Here is a 20,684-nt window from a genome sequence, read left to right on the forward strand (position 1 = left end):
GATTGTTGCGCTATTATTCTTAATTTTATTTTCTCGAGGCGCAGCCTCAAAACAACTTTTTCGAAAGTTTGATAGGTGTACATGGTAATGGTTTTAGTGCAGCTTTTAAATCTTAGCACTGCTACTAATTCATGCTATAAAAAGTATTATAGTGTATGTTATTCGCCCTCATCAGTGGATCGTTTCTCGGTAATTTGTAACTTATTTGTAAATACTTTGAATACGATCACTTAATTTAAATCAAAGCAGCTATATTGTAATATTTGGTTCTTTGGAAGGCTGGTAACAATGTGCCAACATATAAAAATCTTATAGAATTAAGCCAATCATTTTTTAAGGCCGTATTTCTCACAAATTATTGCAAATAATAATGGGCACTTTATCCTCAGTATTTGTTTCAACGATTAATCACTAGATTATTTTACACACAGTATTGTGAAATAGAATTTAAAGGTAATATACAGTACACAATATTGATGTAACTGCCGTGACGTACAATATATGCGCCTCTAAAAATCTTCGACTAAGAGTTAAGTATTACACAGCCTTATCCTATAGCAAATCGACTGCAATAATCATTTTCCTTCCTTTATTATTTCCAATAAATCGTTATATAAATTATATAAAATCGATCTTTAAGATTTAATATGGTTGTCGATTCTAAATCTAAATGAGAGTGATCCCTTGCGATCGATATTCATAATTCTATAGTCAAATTAGTGATCTATTGTTGAAAAAACAGTGCACAGAACAAACTATAGATTGATTAATCTTTTCTAATAGACTTACTATCATGTAGTGTCAAATTGTGACTATATACAATACCCTAGATCTCGTAGCAATGTAAAATAAGGTAAATCAATTCTAAATCGTAAAACTGACATCAAAATCATGCTAAATGTCGCCATTGTATAGCATATAGAGGCTGCATGGTAGTTCAAATTACTTTTAGTAACACCAGGATAGCAATTAAGAGCCGCAAAGACAACCTGTAGAACAATAGACACTTCCACATAACACATTACGACAAGCATGATGGTATTTAGGTCACATAAATTAGTAAAGGTATCTGAGTTTGAGTCAGGTAAATAAAGCTTCATAGGTATACCGTAAGTACAAGATTCGCTCTCTTGACAAATACCCCGTTGTTTTAGATAATGAAGGAAGAATATCGATACTAGACATAAGATATCTTCGGTCAAATTTTTGTAGTAGTAGATGTCACTAAATTTAGAGAAAAAAATTTAAATTAATTATCTGCAATTAAAGTTCCCTTAATAGTAGGCGTAGTAGTAGAACTCGAAAGGAAGAAAATTAGCGCATCGAACGTTAACAGTGCTTTATAAATTACACGTAAAATCCGGTTATATAATTTGACTTTACGCGTAAATGATCTCAAAAATTGTAGTACTTACTAATGGTAATGTTAACATAACTTCTTTTCAAGTAATATAAAAATAGTAAATGAAAAGCAGCTACAGCAATTGCCACAAAAAGTCCTTGGCGAAGACGACCCCAAGTTCGAGATAACAGTACAGTACCCTAAACGTAAACAATCGCTAAAATTTAGTATCCATGTAGGTTTAGATTAAATTACATGATATTTTATTACGTTAAAACAAGCATCACCCAAGTCAGTTACCTCAATATCTACTAGTACAATAATTGATAGAATAGAATTTGTTGGTGTAATGTTCATTTCTTAACAGTACTTACCATCTTAAGAGAGGAAAGTCCACCAAATAATAACCAATTTATTATGAATAATGTTTGTGAATCAGATGGATAAAGAGTCGTCGATAGCAAACACAGGCATGTGCCAAATAAAGCATATCCCTGAGAAGTCAATAATAGAATTTTCAATCGTTACATCAATTATCACTTTTGGGTACAATTTGCTATCTATTCATGCGCTATTATAAATGCACGAAATGCTTTAGATTATCTACCGTTAACGATAGCATTTCGATAAATGAGATCTTGGTGCTGCAAAGAAAAGCAATAGCATAATAAAATATGGATGCTCCAAACCAATAGCTAAAAGATATTCCAAACGCCGTTCCAAATAAGGTCCCCTCGCGCTATTACAAATTAGTATAAAAATTGTTATAATAATGTGCTTGCCTGATCGAAATGTTACCATTTATACCATTAATATATCATTAAATATAAATAGATAGAAAGCTTTGTTTAGTACTGCATGAGCATAGCGTATAGCTAAGTGTACGAGATCGACCAGTTGTATTTCAGTTACTACTTACAACAATTGTTTCTGAGCTTTTCATTCCAAATAGAAGAACAGCTACTAAGGTAAAGACCAGCATTAACGGCCCATACAGTTCACTATATATAGACTAAGAATTTGAAGTAATAGTTCAAAGTAAGTTGCTAATAGAAACACAGAATGGAGGTATTATAAATTATTAAATGACAGCAGCGATACTAGTACATTCCAATAAAATAAAAATCTCAATTTCCAATTAAATAATTATACACGTACTTATGATACAGCGTTTTAATATGTTACTTTGTTATAACTCGATAATTATTATCGTTGATAAATAACACAGTATATTACAAAGACTATCTATTAATCTAGGAGAATGCTCGTAATCATTGAACTGATTACAGATAGATTAAAAATTGATAAAAGATTTATTAAGGTTATTCGAAACACAAAATATTATAATTTATCGCCATATTCGAAACTTGCCTGCTGCATTGAAGATGGTTTGACAGGGACCAGAGATCGAAGTAATCTAAATCAATAGATATAAAAAAAATAAATTTGTTGCCAATATAACGATACTTTCAGTATAAATAATACAGTAAATGTTCTTTTCCTACACAGGTTAATTCTATAGTAAGGACTATAATCAAAATCTATCTACTGCCAATTCCGCTTGATATTAGTCACTCTTGCAATGATAAAACCTATGCTCTTACATTCGTAATTAATTAAGCAATAACTGACCTATCACGAACTTGAATTGGTTCTACATCGAAATATGGCCTTAAAATATCAATGTTAGCATAGAAATTGAGAGCATTGCGTACTTGTTGTTGACCTTGCTGTAAAACCTATAACATTAACGAATGGATAGAGTAATAGATAAGATAATTTTAAATACGTATCTCATCACTACAGTAAGTGACTTAGTAATAATGTTACAGTAACAATAGTGCTTCCGAAAATATAATTTTTCAATCGCAATGAATGAAAATACTACAGTATTATGTTGTAAACCATTGCAGCCTAATTTTTTGCTTAATAGCGATTCAGTATCACAGTAATGTTATATCAATGATAATTATAATCGTATTTAAAGATTTTCTCTTATTTGCCAACAAAATCTGAGATGAAGAAAAGTTTAAGGATCAATTTAACTTATTGAAATACATTAGACGTCTAAGTGTATGTAGATGATTCACGAAAATCATATTATCTAGATTAGAATGATACCACAGAAGTTTTCAGACAGATTAACTTATAATCTGTGTTGACATGACAGGTACAATTATCATTCAAAGCAAATGTTGAATACAATGTATCGTACCTGAGTTGCAGCGTATTTGCCAACTTGGCCTGCAATGTCGGTACCTTTGTCATCATAACTGCTTTGACTGTAAAAGAAAATTGAAATGAATCGGGAGTAAGTAAAAGACAGAAATGGATGCTAACTTGTATCATTTTGTTTTAAAATAGAGTACTGTTATGATTTTTAGGCTATCAACTATGATCAATTTCTAGTGCAATACGGTATCCAATTCAATACAGCATGTTACTACTATAGAAGACATCATACGACAGAAAATCATTTTTTTTACCTAGCCGATTTGTCTGTATTGCCCTCGGTGAAAAATTCTCTGTCGCCTGCGTTTTCGAGATCGATAACAACGGAAGCCTTTAAAAAGGAGAAGAATACGTATATCCAGGAAAGGAATGTTAACCTATTTACAGATAGTATCTAGTAGAATCTATTTTATTTTACATTTTAAAATCTCCCTTTTAATATTTCATTGTAATATTGACACTCTTTTACCAATTTGATCCAATTTTTATATCGTACAAAGTGGTGATTTAAGCATTGGCACTGTACTGCAAGAATAGCTTTGGTCAACAGCAATAACTATCCTCAATTAACTATAAATCAACAAACCTCTTCTTTGGTCTGCCCTTTCATATTGGCCAAGTATTCATTTGTTCCTTGAACGATAGTTCAGAAACTATATCAATGTTCAATTTAGAAGGCAGTCGTAGTAATGAGTTGGAAGCCTGGCCTGTCGTGAAGTTGAAATATGGATAAATTGAATTATCTGCGTATGCCACAAAATAGACGTTGCTAGATAACTTGTAAATTGTCCAATATTGTACCTCTACAACAGATAAACTTATAATTTTATTGATGTATGTTTATAAGGCACTGCTATATAGTAGTTGAATTCTTTTCAGTCCTTGGATGGATCAATATCAAGCGAGAGAAAGGCTAGAAGACGATTTGGTTTCCTTAGTTACTCCGTTAGTGAGGTACAGTTCTGCAGATGCTGAAATATATTTTGAATTTTCCTTAGACGTTGTGCTTCAAACTGGACTAGGCTACAGAAATTACTGGTTACACTATAGTACATTAGTACTGGTTTGAGTAGTATACGTGTGATACGTGGTTGAGCTGCCTCAGTTTAGCGTACCTTATACGAGAATATTAACTGCGCTAATAAAATGAATGAATACACTAGTAAATTGGCACTGGTTTGAGTACTATATCTATCGTGCAAATTGGCTGCCTCTGTTTGGACTTGAGTTTAACATCTTAATGCGCTCTACTGCATATTTTTATGCACAAACATTTGTAAAGGCCATGGAGAGTCACTTAGGTGCCATTGCTCTCCTTCTCTTTCATTAGTTTTGTAAAAATACAGTAAATATCGACAATCTATATACTAACTGGTAGCCACTGTGCTATACTGCATTGCGCAATACTAGGATTGGACCTCTAGAGTACGCTATACGCGGTTCGGTACTACAGCAGTAAAAAGAAAATCGAACATTTCTTTTCAAAATACTTCCTCGAAAATGGAAATAATTTTGAAATTAAAATTATTTTCATATCGTAGTGGTCAAGATTCGATTATTCATTATTTCATATTATAATAAATGCATGCAATAGATATTTTAAATTCTTTCCTAAGCAGAATCTCTACTCTTTTTACATTATGTACAGTAATATGCACTTGTCGTCTGCTATAGAAAACCTGCCTGATATGCTAGCCCATGTAAAAGAAGCCCCCAACGATGACATTACTTTTGCTAGTCAGTCATCGCTTACGGTCATCAAGTCATGGATTTGTTGCTAATGGGTATGATACGGCGCCACACTAACACCGGTGATATACGGTACCCCCACCATATTCACGTATTACAACAAAGTGTAGTGTCACCGATATCACAAATCGCTAGCAAAAATGATGTCACCGGCGTATCTAATCCAATTTCTACACATTACCTACGTCCTGGAATTCATTCCAAATCGGATTCCCGCTATAGTTATAAATAGTCCTGGCTTTCCCTATTTCGATTTGATTGATTGTTAATCGATAATAACTCTGTTGTTCATACTAATTATATAATATTTCTGATTTGAAAAAATAAAGATGTTGATTGATTTATTATTAAATTGGTTTGAATTGGATATGAAATACAAACGCTTATGCCACTCAACTCAAGGGACTACGTCACCACATTACGAATTCATCACTATGGATAATATTATTACTTTTATAAAGATGATCGAGTAATCGATTCTAGTTTCTATTTGATGGCCGACAGCAGTGAGGTAACAGGTGCAGAACGATCATTATACAGAAATTATATCATACGAGCCCCTCGCGCACCCAGTCATACCTTAGAAATGAACAAAAAGAAACAATCTTCTCACCGACTATCGTGTGCTACCAGTCTGTATAGAGAAACTGGAAAACTCTATTGTACACAGTTCCATAAATATTGTCCTCAAATAGCATTTACAATTCGTATGTGCATCTCGTTTAGCTATTCTATGCAGCATAATATTGTCAGAAACTACTAAAGAGAGAAGATATACAGTACTGTATAGTGTATATATAATAGACTTGACATTAGTGTAGTCGCCATAATCATTGTACTACGCATGTGCAACTGAAACATTGCTGGTCATCGTATCCAGGATACCTAAAGTTGAAAGATGTCGGTATGTGTTGAAGGAGATAGAGATGAATATGAAATGATGATTCCATTTTCTGTTCTATCAAGCACGTTCTATTTCCTCTTCAAGAAATCAATAGTAACATAATTATTGCCTTTATTTCAGGTTTCAAAGCATTCTGAATCCATTAAAGTGGCCGTACGATGTCGGCCATTAAGCAAAAAAGAGATAGAAGCTGGAAATCAAAGGTTCAATTTTAAAAAGAAAATTTTATTAGAACTAACATTGATCATGAAATATTATCATTATATAAATAGTTTAGATAAAACTCCATAATCTTTTAAACGGCTTAATACACACATGTAATAATATCGATCGATTACTTTCTTATAATACCCGTATACACATCCAGTATTGATGACTACGGTCGAACGAATAAAAATCTTAAAATATTTTGGTAACAGTACTTTACTGTAATCTAATGTGATTCGCAAATCTTTAACGTTTTTTACTATAAATGTATTGCGTTAATGACTGAAGTAGAAAGGATAAAAACTCGACAAATAGTGTGATATAACTTTAATCTAATCTAATACTCAAATTCATAACTATTTTTTTATAATATACATATACGAATATTCACTGGCATACGAGTATAGTCTTAGTGACTGGCGCAGAATGGTTAGAAAATTTCTAAAAATACTGCAGCCTAACTTTAACCTTGTTGACGAAACCGAGTTGTCATTACCAGCCAGTTAACGTTTTACGTTGTAATCTAATATTATGCTTATTGTATAGTATTACATTTACCTTGTATCAGACATGATTGCCCTATGTACATGATAAAATTCCTACCTGAAAAATGCAAAAATATTAATTGGAATAGTGTCACTTTGTCTACGCAAGTGGGCTATTGCTAAAATGACAGAAAGATAAATAAACTGCCAATACATCTCATTTTATTACTAGAAATAGTGAAAACTTACATAAAAATTTTGACGGGTATAGTTAGCTCTTTGAATAGCCCATTTCTGTATAGTATTATGTCTTGGTAATCATACATTGTCAAGTAAACTATCCTTAATTTCATCTTTTTTTTAGAGATTTCCCTCTGATATGAAATTAAATTTAATAAAATTTATCATATCGTCACTATCTATCGCTCGTAGTTGATAAACATGAAATACACTAGTAAATTAGAGTACTATACAACGTAAACAGTAGTTCCTTTCATGGGTAAACATAATGCCTTGTTTTACTTTTTATTGCTTTTTAATACTTCTACGTACAAGAATTAAATAGCTCCATTAAAATTTTCTAGTAACTTACCCCTTGTTTATAATACAGGATCGTAGAGATGCACACCAGACGTGGTGTGATTGAAATACGGAATCCAAAGAGTGCCCCTACAGATGCACCTAAAACGTTCACATTTGACAAAGTCTATGATTGGAAGTACGATTGCAACCTCTAACTGATTTTTAAAAATCAAGCTATAAACCATAATAACTTGATTAAGCTTTTAAATCGACCATACATTGCCTAAGTCATTATAATTTGTTCTAGTTCAAAGCAAGCTCAACTCTACGAAGATATTTTTCAAATTCTAGTATCATCAGCGCTAGAAGGATATAACGGTACTGATAATATGATTAACATTGTCAGTCACGGTAATTTTAACATCATTATGTTAAGCTAACGTAGATACAATTACATTTAAGTTAACTGATATTTATACTACTCTAAAGGGACAATATTTGCTTACGGGCAAACGGGTACTGGTAAAACGTTTACCATGGAAGGTGTTAGAGGAGATCAAGAGTTGAAAGGTGCAATTCCAAGAAGTTTTGAGCACATTTTTAATCATATTTCTGAGTCTCAAAACCAGGTAATTTAATGCTTATTTATTTCTATAAACTTTGATAGAATAATATCATCTATTAACGATAATAAAACATTTTACTTATCATGACAATTTTAACGATAATAGCAATTCTTAGTTCGGGCATCCTATCTTGAAATTTATCAGGTTTGATTTCTGATATGATTAGCCAAAGATATTTAGTATTATTGCTTTTGTGTTTTATTTTTTTTAATAATTGATATGAAATGTATCTGAATTAGGAGGAAATTCGTGATCTTTTGTCAAAAGATCAATCAAAAAGATTGGAAATAAAAGAGCGTCCAGATACCGGAATTTACGTCAAGGTTATAGTGATAAATCGATTTTTATGATTTTAAAAATATCACAAAGATGCATTTATGCTTAGTGTGCTAACTATCATACGCATAATAATTTTACTTCAATTGGCTATGATTATCATAGGATCTTTCGTCATTTGTCACTAAAAGTATTAAAGAAATTGATCATGTCATGAGTGTAGGCCACAAGAATAGATCTGTAGGGTAAGTTCTTAACAATTTTCTATAATTAACAGGTCTTTTCTCGAAATTTTAACTAGGCTTTTTCCATTCTAGGGCAACTAATATGAATGAGCACTCTTCTAGATCTCATGCGATTTTCATCATCACTATTGAGTGTAGCCAGGTACAACAGCTACTCGTATAGTAATATATAGTAGTTAATCGTAAGTGAACAAATACGATGAATTCAATGTTTAAGACTTATTCATAAATCTATGTAAATTTTACATAAGATTGGCCTTGACGGTGAAAATCATATACGAGTAGGAAAACTAAATTTAGTTGATTTGGCAGGAAGCGAAAGGCAGGGAAAAACTGGCGCCAAAGTACGTTAATTGTAATTTTACTCTATTTTTGCAATATCTAAAATGCATAATTTACTCTTTCGTTGTCTTACTAGGGAGAAAGATTAAAGGAAGCTACCAAGATTAATTTATCTTTATCGGCTCTTGGAAACGTTATATCAGCCCTTGTTAGTTTTATACCTTTAATATGCGGTAACGAATTAAGTGTATTCGTATAATCATTATAACGTTTTGCGAATGTCATCCAGGTTGATGGTAAAAGCACTCATATTCCATATCGTGACTCAAAATTAACGCGTTTATTACAAGGTAACTTATAAAATAATTTATTTGTAAAATTTTTTATCTTTTCTCATTCTAATTACCGAGAATCTATTTATGATTACTAAAATAATTGTACGCTTATATAGATTCACTAGGGGGGAACGCAAAAACGGTCATGGTTACCAATATCGTTAGTAAAAATTATTATTTAATCATCACTGATTGCCCTATTTATTCTACCTAGTTATGCGAATTGCATCTGATATTATATAAGTAGACATACTATGTATACTCCAATTTTTAGGGTCCTGCTGATTATAATTTCGACGAAACAATCACTACATTAAGGTTAATTCAGTATTGTTGAAATATTTGTAACTATATGCCTAAGAATAGAAAGTTCTTAGAGTATCTAATCACAGTTATACTTTCTTCACCTATTTGGTACTCAAAGATATGCAAATCGTGCAAAAAATATTAAAAACAAACCACATATTAATGAAGATCCTAAGGATGCACTTTTACGGCAATTCCAAGAAGAGATTTCTCGGTAAGCTTTACTGTAATGTCACTAGTTGAAATTTATCTTTAACCATAGACACCTATTGCCATAGCTTAAAGAGTGCTTTAGAAAATAAGGGTAAAGTCCCGGGTAAGAAACGTTCCAGGCGTCGTAAAGGTATGACAATGGCTGAATTTCTTCACTTAAACGTTTTTAATGTAATTTTAATAATTTATGATTACTTTTACAAAAAATATCAAAATTTAGGTGAACAACATGAATTTGGCAGTGATGATGATGAGGACGAGAATGAAGATGATGAAGAAGACGAAGAAGATATCGAAAATTCGATAGAACAGGAAAAGCAAAAAATTGAGGAAGAGAAGCAGGCTTTAATAGCGAATGAAAACATGCTAGCAGAGGTAAGATCATCGTTATTGACATATTTCTCTGTTTAGGTATGCACTTGCAGTTCACCTGTCGTAGAAGAAATTTTTAATATTTAAACATATCGGTATTGCACTTGCAATGCTACTAAAGATGAAATCACCATTTTACGATATAATAATTTACTGTCTCAATATGAAATAAATCCGCAGACGTTTTCTTTCTGAAAAGATTAGTTCAACTTTTAAATTTTGAAGTCTTATTGTAGTACAAAGAAATTCTTTCAACATAGTAATCTCATATCTTCATAACTACAATCACGTATATATGTTTTTCATACAAATCTTGTCTAAGTATTTTTTAATGACTGTCGCTCCGACTACAAACATTTATAAAAATTTAACCAACAAAGTGACTAACAAGTAATTATAATCCATGATACAAATTCTGCAAGTTAGATACGATGTCGTTCCCTCATGCTATTGCCATTTGTAACTAATGAGGACTATGTTACATAACTTTTAACGATCATTGTTCATTACCAAATGATAGGAAAAGGAACGAGTTCTAGCGGAGATTGAAGTTAGAGCTACTGAATTATCAAAGCAAAAGAAAGAAAGAGATGCATTATCATCAAAGATCAAAGTGAGAATGCTGCCAAAATCTGGAAGCATTAATTTACTTTATTTCATTGCTGTCAGTTTCATGCGAATGCATGCGTATTTTCTTTGACTACAAATATAAAATTTATAGCTAATTTCGAGATTTATCTCATATCGATTGTATATGATATACTAGAGATGTATTAAAATACCGTAATTGTTCTTATTATACATATTATGCAGGTATAATTTTAATAATCTACGGTACATTTCAACCAAGGTTACATGATATAGGGCCATGCGGCTTGTATAGTATGGCAAAGTAGTTAATCACTATGTTAATTTGTCCTTGTAATAAATTTCTTTCTTTACTATTAGAAGATTGTAGGGTAGTTCTAGCGAGTTTGAGGTTATCTAAGTTTCTCGCTATAAATTAATCGAAAAGAGTCTATAATAAACATCGTCTTTGTTTGAGATGCAAGCCATTTGATGCAAATATATGTAATCAACAGGTTATGGAAAGTAAATTACTTGGAGATATGACAATCCAAGAGAAAACTATGGAACAGGAGAAAATGTTGGAAGAAAGGAAAAAGAAAATTGAAGAATCTAAGGCAAGATTAAATAATTAAGTGCATACGAGAGAATTCGTCAGTTGTACACCAAAATAATCGGAGTATTATTTTCATTTGTTAATGTCAAGTTTATTACAAAACTACATTTGTTATCGTATATATTTAGGCTGCTGAAATGGAAATGCAGAAGAAAATAGAAGCTAAAAGTGAAGTAGCGAAAGAAAAGCAAAAAAACGTTTTAGAATTAAAGCAAGAAGTCTCTTCTAAAGTTAAAGAATATAAATCGGTATGGGCTTCAAGCTAAGTTATTAATTTCTTTAAAAAGTCATAAATCTACCATTTTTACAAAAGATATTCTTCTTATAACTGAGAAATTTGATATATGATTTGATTACAGCTATCTAGTGAACTTGAGAACGTAAATAAAGAAATACAGCAAGCTAAGGACGAGTATATTGAAAAGCGACAAAGACTAGAAATGGAAATGGAAGAACTAAATAAGCGATTAAAAATGAAGTAATACTTCTGCATTTGAGCCTTGAAGATAATTTATTCTTTACTATCACACCCTTTCTGTAACGTTTCGATGGAATATAAGTCTGTCGTAGACTTTGCCAAATTTTATTATAATTATAAATCAAACACGCTAAGATTAATTATACACGCAGGACACAGTTGAGGAATTTCCTTTTAAACTATTATTAACTTGATTACAAAATCCTACATAGCATTCACTACACACAAATTAATCGCTATTACGTACTTAAATATTATATCTAGTTATTTATAAAATCCTCCTACCTTTCTTTCTACTCGAAACCAGTCAATTTACAAAAGTGATTACTTATGCTATAATGAGCATAAAGCCCTAAAGAATTAAATAGTAGATGAGCCGGCATATAAAATACTGTATTTTTAGAGCAAATGATGGAAAAAAATAGTTATCACATAATTATCGAATAAGTATTACGAGTTTAAACAGCTAGACTTTCATGTTACTAATAGCTAAGAATTTACTTATAGAAACGTTCAATTAATACTATTAAATGTAAAAATTGTATATTAACAATTAAGTTTTTTGAACTCCAATTACTACGTACGACGCACAAATTGTCTTGTTAAAGCAGTGTGGACTAATATTTAGATGTTCCAATAGAAGTTTTCATTAAAAATGCAAATTTCTATTGTAATCTACGCGTGTTAATATAGTGCTGTATTCACCTGATAAAGTAACATTAGCCTTTTCTCATATTAAAGATACAATTAATGAACTTAAGATCAGAAATTTTTTTCTGTTAATAGGACAACAATAATGGAAAATTTCATACCTACAAGCGACAAAGAGAAAATAGATAAAAGAATTCAGTGGGATGAGGCTGCCGATGTTTGGAAATTAATGCCGTACACCGACATCGATGAGTAAGTTTATCCTTCCCTTCTCGTCTATCAATTAAATTATATATAATAATTATTATCTCTAGCTGGCTATAAGAAATATTATAAAATTCCTGTGTTTTGAAATCTTCATGTTTTTCCATCAGGATCAAATTGCCACGTCCTATTTCTGCTCATGGTAGCCGTACACCAATCACATTATATGCTCGAAACGCATCAGTTAATGGAAATCCTAGATTTCGAGTCTGTATCTAATTTTAATTTTATTGCATTATTACACATGGTTATGAACTTTCCATAACCTGACTGTATTACCCTAAATGTATATACATACGTATTTGAAAAATATAGTGTATTCTTATCAATTTATGTTTTTCTGAGCAGGCAGAAAACATCGTTAGCATAGAATTAGATATGCCTGCACGCACTACACGAGATTATGAAGGCCCAACTGTTGCTCCCCGTGTTCAAGCGGCTCTTGATGCTGCATTACAAGACGAAGAAGATCTCACCATTGACGCCGGGTAGGCAAAATAATTGAACGTCGTGGCAAATATAGATAACAGAACTAAGGTATTTGCATATCTTGATAGAGTTAACAATATAACTTATTTAATTCAGGGAAATAATGCAAAAGAGAAGTGCTAAATCTAAAACGATTAAAGCTAAAACAGGGTAAGTAAATTTTATCTATTATCTTAAGATTACGCCATGAATTTTACTCGATTCACTACCTATATTATTAGTCTAAGTAATTTAAATATTATCGTTTTGTACTTATAATAATAAATCACTTTTTTTGATATAGAAAAACAAAGAAGAAAAATTCTAATGATTCTAATGCAACGGAATATCCGAAAGCTAGAGGGCTTATTAGCAATGCTGGACGTTACTAGTCTACAAATTCGACAACCCGTAATATTGAATATATTCAATATTCATATGGCGATTTCAGTATACTGAATGTAATCAACTAGTCTTTCTATATTTACCTTGTATAAACTGGATTCTTATTAAATTTAGCACTGTATTACTAAGTGTGCGAACAAGTTAACATTTTCCATGATTCTTTAGTGTATAAACGGCTTGCTATACTGTAAATATCATTCTAGGATACTATTTGATTCTTTCGTCGCTAAGTCAGGATATATTTGCCCAAATATATCGAATTCACATAACATAACTTGTGATTATATATAGAAGTCTTAATTATTTACTATTTAGTTGCCATTATTGTTTACTGTGATAACAATTATTGGTATAGTCTTGTGCAAGTAAGTCAATTAAGATATTCGCTAATACTGACTGTTACATGAGATTGACTCACGCGAAATGCCAAGGTTAGGTCTATGAATCCCTTCACAAAGGGGATAATAACTTCATAATGTACAATAAAATTCTGTTTAGGAAACTTTAGTGTCTACTTGGATATCTAATAGCCATCGATATTTAAAAATAAAGTCAAACTTACGCATCTAACAGAAAAAAAGTGAGAATAGCCGTATAAATTTGCAAATTGCTAGGCCGATATTAAACCATGCGATAAATTATATTAAAATAGTGATTATCATGGTCATAGTTATATTTATCCTGCTGTTTCTACCACAGCTAGTATAAGCTAAAAGTCTGCTATTGAATCCCGCATTGCTGATTTCATTAATCTACACAAAATATTTCAATCAGTCTTTACTTCATCTCAAAGAAACAAATTCGTATTTTAAAATTTAAATTGAATTACGGTATCGTTAATTTATTTTTTTCTAAGCATTTACTACCCTAGGTAGCCTCCGCAATATGTAAAATTTCGAATTATTGTTAAATCGTAGAATGGAACTTTCTCGATCTTCTAATAATACTATAATTTCTATAAAAATTCTATACAGCATTATGCGCTAGGCTGTATGTGGCAATGCATGCATCATCACTAAAGTCTGGAAACATAAAAATTATTTTGTTTATGATCTGTACTATAGCAGACAATTAATCGTACGCTAATTGAGTGCTTTATTTCTCAGCCTGTCCGTCATTTCTTGGGTAAAAATCTATAGCGGCTTTGTATAAATAAGTTTAGAAATTCGAGCCTATGATACAGAGCTAACAAAAGCGTTCTAGAACCAGTAAACTGTAGGTCAGATGTATATATATCGATATAATACGGGTATGCTATACATCTTATAGCTGACCGATAACTATTACAAAGTTAAGTTCATCCATAACTATAAAAGTAGACAATATATAACAGTATTTCTGATACACATACTAAAGTATGAATCCTGGTCTATTGTATAGGAGCGTTCTCCGGGCTCTTGATGCTATAGACCAGACGCCAAGTAAGGGTTCAGGTATAGTATATACTATGTCATCAGGTAACTGTGTACGTTGCTAAGCAACAAGGTAGTTACATGGATAAAAATAATAATAGCATCGTTAATTAGCATAATATAGATAAAATTAAGTAGACTATATGTAATCGATTCTACGTTGAAAGCTCTATCTGATTTGTTTATTTCCTATCGCGAATTACTAATATATACAGTGCAAGAACTCAAAATAGTATACCAGCAAGATTTTATTGCTCGTGTTACGGCAAAATTGTTAAATATTTAAATCCGATTTTAGAGACTACTTTAACTGTTGCAGACGTATTAGTTAAGCATGACAGAAGTACAAGATAATCCAAGTAGTGAATCATCGAATGCTGAGAAGAATAAGCAGCAAACCGAAAAATCAATGGCCAATTCAGCATCACCTTCTAGTTCTAGCAATAAGACTATTAAAGATGACTTTCCAAGGTATGGTATATTAATACTTGCTATGCAAGTCATGATACAATTGTAGTTAAGTAGGTTATGCATACTAATTATTCTTTACTACGGGCAAAAGTATACATTTAAATAACTAGTGTGAGATTTACCCAGGCATTAGATCTGATGTTGTACTGTGATCTTAAAATATTATTCAAGAATGACTCCAAAGCGATTAAAGGAGATTTGTAAAGAGCTCAAACTATATACAACTCCAGAATTGAATGATGTGCTCTATCTTCATTTTAAAGGTAAATTATTAAAGTTTCAACGTACACACATCAATTGATAACTTTTTGAAATCATTAAGATATAATATAAAAATAAAATACTTTGCATGATCACGTTAAGTGTACTTGGGCAACGCTTGCTGCATAATATTAAGAGTTGATTTACTTATCCAAGGTTTCGGTAAGATTGAAAATTTGGAGCGTTACACAGGCTTAAAAGCTCTCTGGTTAGAATCCAACGGAATTTCCAAGATTGAAAATCTTGACTGCCAAACTGAATTACGCTGCTTGTGAGAATATTTCTAGCTATAAAATATGCTCAGGCTACATGCTCATACAGTATATCGTATATGCTTTCTGCTAATTTTTAATTTAATTGCCGATTTACTAGATATTTGCAGCAGAATCTACTCACTCAACTGGAAAACTTAAGCCCACTGGTAAATTTGGATACTCTGAATGTCTGTAACAATTGCATCAGCAAAATTGAAAATATCTGTAAGTTCGAGTCTACATGCAGATATTAAATATTGCATTATTACATTATTGATCATCAGTACATTACAATACTCTACCTAAATCTCTCTTAGATCATATAGCTAAATACATAAAATTTTTTGCTGTATATCCGTTAAATTCAGTCCAAAAGTTTTTAATTTGAGTGAAAGCGTTAAAACACTTAAAATTCGCAATCTTTCTTTATAGCATGTCTACCAGTACTATCAACCTTGCAAATTAGTCACAATAGATTAGAGGATGCTGACAGTCTTCGTGAACTAAGTCAATGTGAAAAGCTAAGGTAAACCTCTAAAGTCTGTATAAGCTATTTTAAAAGTTATTGGTATTGACGAGCATCCGAGATCAAGAAACTAAAATACAATTTTCACAATAGCGTCGCTGATCTATCTCATAATCGCATTAATGATCCAGACATCGTTAGTGTATTAGAGCAAATGCCAAGCTTGGTAAGATTTCTTGTGTTATCCCTTTAAAATTCATTTTTGAATTTACTATACTCACAATCTACAATGTAATAATCAGTTAAAGGAAGAAAAACTAAATTATTGATTTTAGAGAGTACTTAATCTTATGGGCAATCCTGTCATCAGAAAAATTCAAAACTATAGAAAGACCATGATTGTTAGATTGGTAATTCTATTGGTCTCTATATATATATTGAAATTGTTAATAGATATTATTCTAACATTAACCTATTTTCAAATTGCTATTCAAGAAACAATTAACCTATTTGGATGATAGACCAGTATTTCCTCGGGATAGAGCTTTAGCAGAAGCATGGTAAATTAAACATATTTTTTGATTGTAGCTTAAATAAGATAGGATCTCGAAATGAATAACGTACGAATAGAAACGTGAACTTGCAAGTAAACTGTAAGACTCTGTTCTTTATATTGAGTCATAATTAACCTAGATAAATTGGTTTTGCTTAGGGCAAGAGGTGGTCGAGAGGAAGAAATGAAAGAAAGAGAATTGTGGCAGACCAGGGAACAGAAACGAATCATGGATAGTGTTAACGGTTAGTTTTTAAAATACGAAAACAATTATCCAATCATCAGTTAGTAGCACTGTTATTTTAAATACATTAATTATTAATTAATCTCTATGTACGTAGCGTTAGCTGATATTAAGCAGAAAAGTTTATCAAAAAAGCAAGAAAAAGAGGAAAATCAATCGACAGACAAAACTGAAGAACCTAGCAAGCAGATTATAGATTTACAAGAAAAGATAGAGAAGAAATCGACTTTGAATATTAGAGAAGAAGAAGATACCCAATTAAGTGATGATGAAGAAGATATTATTGAAGTTAAGATTGGTCATAACAAACGGCAAGAAGAAGCAGAATCTATCTTTTCATCTCAACCGACAAGAAAACCAATAATATCGGAAATGGATTTAGGTATGATCTATTGTAATTGTTAAGTTATAAAATTATCTCATAAAATACGCGTATTATAATCTCATGTATCTTTGTGTCTATGAAATAGAAAATCCACCTCGGATACAAGAAATCAAAGGCAATACTGCTTTTGTTACAGAATTACCAGGTAAAATGAAATCTAATTAAATTTTCCTAGATAGTCACATCGTTATTTATGTCATACGGGTAGCAATTAGGACTACAACATTATACGGAGTCGACTCAAAATTTATTTAGTAGCAAGCAATGTTGCGACCCTATGTTAATCAATAAAATTATGCCATAATGGATTAAATTGCATAATTTGGATAGTCCACATATACTGTTATTATAATTGGTTTAATAGCCTAGTCAATTTTTGTCGACATACTGTAGTATTGAATATGATCAGAATATATTTTTACTGATGATAAAGGATAACGATGATAATATTTAATCAAAAATCAATAGCAGATATAATTTCTAAATGTTAATAGTTTCCAGCTATTCTTTGAGTTATACAAGGCAATAATAATTGATTACAACTATATTATATAATTTGTCTTCGAAGCCGTATCTGAAAATGATATAGAAATAGTTTTGCCGATGATCGAATATAATCAATGACAAATTATGAGAAACATAATTACGATACATATAACTAATTTTATAATACAGATTTAGTTATTTACGTATGGTACGACTTAAATTATCTGTATATAAGTAAGATATTTAATCCTGTAGTTAAAGGTTTAGACACTCAAATGGTACTTTCAGAAAGTGAATTAGCTAAAATTATATCGTTTATGAACTAACTGTATAATTCATGAGTTCAGGTTTTAAAATATCTTGAGTTATTATCGATTTCAATATCATCATTCCGTTAATATTCTTTCACGTTATCAATGTTGTATTTTCCTTGGAAAAGTATAGGATTCCAAAAACTAATTTTAATTTCAATCTTAATATGCAATAGATGAAGAATCCATCGAAACAATCATACTGGATGATAAGGTTCCATTCTATTTGAATTTGATACCGCAATAAATATCAGAATGCTTTTACTATCTTATATGCGCCATTTGAATAATTAAAATTATCTATGAATAGAACTATATACCAATAATTACATATTTTAATCATAATTTAGAATGTACCAGAATTAGAGGACGTTGACTTTAATGACGTAGAAGCAAAAATATTAGATTTAAAAATAGATCAAGGCAGTAAGGTAATCAATAATTCGGAATGCCTGCTCTAGATACGATTTTGAAATATAAATTAATGCCACAAAAATGAATAAGATGCGATAAAGTTAAATTTTAAATTCAACATAGATTTATAATATATCAGTCAAAGTTTGATTTATCTTTTACTTATTTAGGCAACTAGACCCTTGATAGAAGTATTAGACAATGATTCTCTAGAGGTAAGTTTTAAACTTAAAATGAAATCGTAATCCTAGCAGTATTTCAAAATTTATAATAAGGTATCCAGTTTTGATAAGTAGAGATTTTTCTCTCTTAAAGCTTAATGAAATTGTTATTTTCATGTTTGATTAATTAATCGATCGGTTGTTTAGAATAGTTACTATCATAAAGAGTCGATCCTAAATAACATGTAACATATTGATTATGATAGAATGAAAACACTCCATTACCGACGTCATCAGAAAAAGAAATAACAGCTACTGATAGTCGAATTCAAGACGTAGCTGCAACTGTGGGATCAACTTTGGAAGATCACTCTTCAAATGATTTATTAAAAGAAATGCAAAAGAAATACTATAGACATTTAGAGGAGTTGGATTAATATCTGGTGATTTACAAAGATGTTCACCTGATTAAGTTTAAAATAGATATTACCTCTGATCTTGAGGTATTATAAATATTGATATTACATTAATAGGTAGCTTAAACTTATGAAGTGTAGATTGAATAGCTAATGATGACACAGGGATGCTATAATTCTAAATCACCCGGAATAATCATCCTAGGCTAGATTTTTCTAGCACGATTATACATCATTCCTATCCAGAAGTACTTTGATAGTAACTCTAGTCAGGTACAATAAATTTGATATTTATCAAACATGTCGAATACATTGTCCGCTATTAGGAATTGGCTACAACCTTGCTAAACATTTGGTGAATCATTTATCGATAGGCTAATTAAGAAGATAAATGAATAGATAAATATCTATAATCTAGCGTAAGACTGTAAGATTAGTTTATTCTATTTATTTGTTGGCAATAAAGTTCTATTTGTTTTCATTAACGCTACGGTAACTCATTATAAAGTCTGTACAGGGATCTTTATGTAAAAAATCCTTTACCTAAACTATTATAGTTTTAGTTCATTTGTATGCAGAATGCATTGGATTGATACTAAATTTCAGTTAGGCAGAAAAGATTCTATTCAATTAGGATCTGCTACGACTGCAATGTATATTTTATATTTGAGCCAAGCAAATTAATCGATACAATAGAGTGGGTCCGTTAACCTCAGTAGCAGGAGTATTGTCCTCTAAGATCGGAGTAGGATTCATTTAAAATGCTAAAATAGTTTACATAAAGGCTTATAGGATAGATATATAGGTCTATGCAAGCTTATTGACAGTTATTTCATATCAGTATTTACTCGGTGTACCTTTCAAGAGAGTGCCTCAATATCTATGCTTTTTTCAAACAGTTTCAGCTCAATTGCATCAGAAATACAATTTAATTCTACTTTTATTTTAAGAGTTACACTTATATTTGCATGATGTAGTCTCTTGAAAGACTGGAAACTAGATACGTATGAAAAATTAGTTCTTGCTACTCAAAACACACAAAGAAGAGCAACAGCAGCGTTTGTATTATGGGTTGCTAAAATTTAGGTAAAATTAGATAAGTTATCCCTTTAGGATTCAGTTATAGCTTACAAAATATATTTAATAAAATGTTTTATGTTTTAAATAGATTTTTAATCTACTAAGCGATTTAATGAGTCTACAGTTTAAAAGTTTCATACTAGACATAAAAAGTTCTAGTTTGTATTCACAACGACACTTATTTCGCCAAATAAAATTAAAGATTTGGAAATTGCCAATTCTAAT

The 20,684-nt window shown here is 31.0% G+C and overlaps 4 protein-coding genes across 4 annotated transcripts; 2 read left to right on the top strand and 2 right to left on the bottom strand.

Moving 5' to 3' along the window:
- Nucleotides 1–1,794: 1,794 nt before the first annotated feature.
- On the bottom strand, nt 1,795–2,351 carry TRIADDRAFT_8856 (uncharacterized protein; the record flags this gene model as incomplete). The annotated part of the gene is made up of 3 exons (XM_002108727.1): nt 1,795–1,836; nt 1,950–2,081; nt 2,262–2,351. Coding segments are annotated over 3 exons (264 nt in total), but the record flags the coding sequence as incomplete, so codon positions are not given.
- Nucleotides 2,352–2,683: 332 nt separating this feature from the next.
- On the bottom strand, nt 2,684–4,184 carry TRIADDRAFT_52073 (uncharacterized protein; the record flags this gene model as incomplete). Its single annotated transcript, XM_002108728.1, has 5 exons — nt 2,684–2,759; nt 2,975–3,081; nt 3,558–3,624; nt 3,829–3,905; nt 4,161–4,184. The coding sequence occupies 5 exons, from the start codon at nt 4,182–4,184 to the stop codon at nt 2,684–2,686; spliced, it is 351 nt and encodes a 116-aa protein (XP_002108764.1).
- Nucleotides 4,185–6,221: 2,037 nt separating this feature from the next.
- Nucleotides 6,222–13,532, top strand: TRIADDRAFT_52074 (uncharacterized protein; the record flags this gene model as incomplete). Its single annotated transcript, XM_002107985.1, has 25 exons — nt 6,222–6,227; nt 6,348–6,430; nt 7,530–7,637; nt 7,749–7,852; nt 7,931–8,070; nt 8,173–8,211; nt 8,307–8,390; nt 8,509–8,588; nt 8,661–8,730; nt 8,840–8,932; nt 9,007–9,078; nt 9,160–9,220; nt 9,322–9,365; nt 9,480–9,523; nt 9,630–9,725; nt 9,790–9,854; nt 9,945–10,099; nt 10,617–10,709; nt 11,408–11,527; nt 11,639–11,757; nt 12,544–12,660; nt 12,783–12,879; nt 13,021–13,160; nt 13,258–13,311; nt 13,445–13,532. The coding sequence occupies 25 exons, from the start codon at nt 6,222–6,224 to the stop codon at nt 13,530–13,532; spliced, it is 2,172 nt and encodes a 723-aa protein (XP_002108021.1).
- Nucleotides 13,533–15,597: 2,065 nt separating this feature from the next.
- On the top strand, nt 15,598–17,212 carry TRIADDRAFT_19315 (uncharacterized protein; the record flags this gene model as incomplete). Its single annotated transcript, XM_002107986.1, has 8 exons — nt 15,598–15,691; nt 15,846–15,960; nt 16,062–16,168; nt 16,376–16,469; nt 16,563–16,635; nt 16,745–16,819; nt 16,905–16,969; nt 17,122–17,212. Coding segments are annotated over 8 exons (714 nt in total), but the record flags the coding sequence as incomplete, so codon positions are not given.
- Nucleotides 17,213–20,684: the final 3,472 nt, after the last annotated feature.

The sequence above is a fragment of the Trichoplax adhaerens genome, genomic scaffold, assembly GCF_000150275.1.
Source record: "Trichoplax adhaerens TRIADscaffold_1 genomic scaffold, whole genome shotgun sequence".
Lineage (NCBI taxonomy): Eukaryota > Metazoa > Placozoa > Uniplacotomia > Trichoplacea > Trichoplacidae > Trichoplax > Trichoplax adhaerens.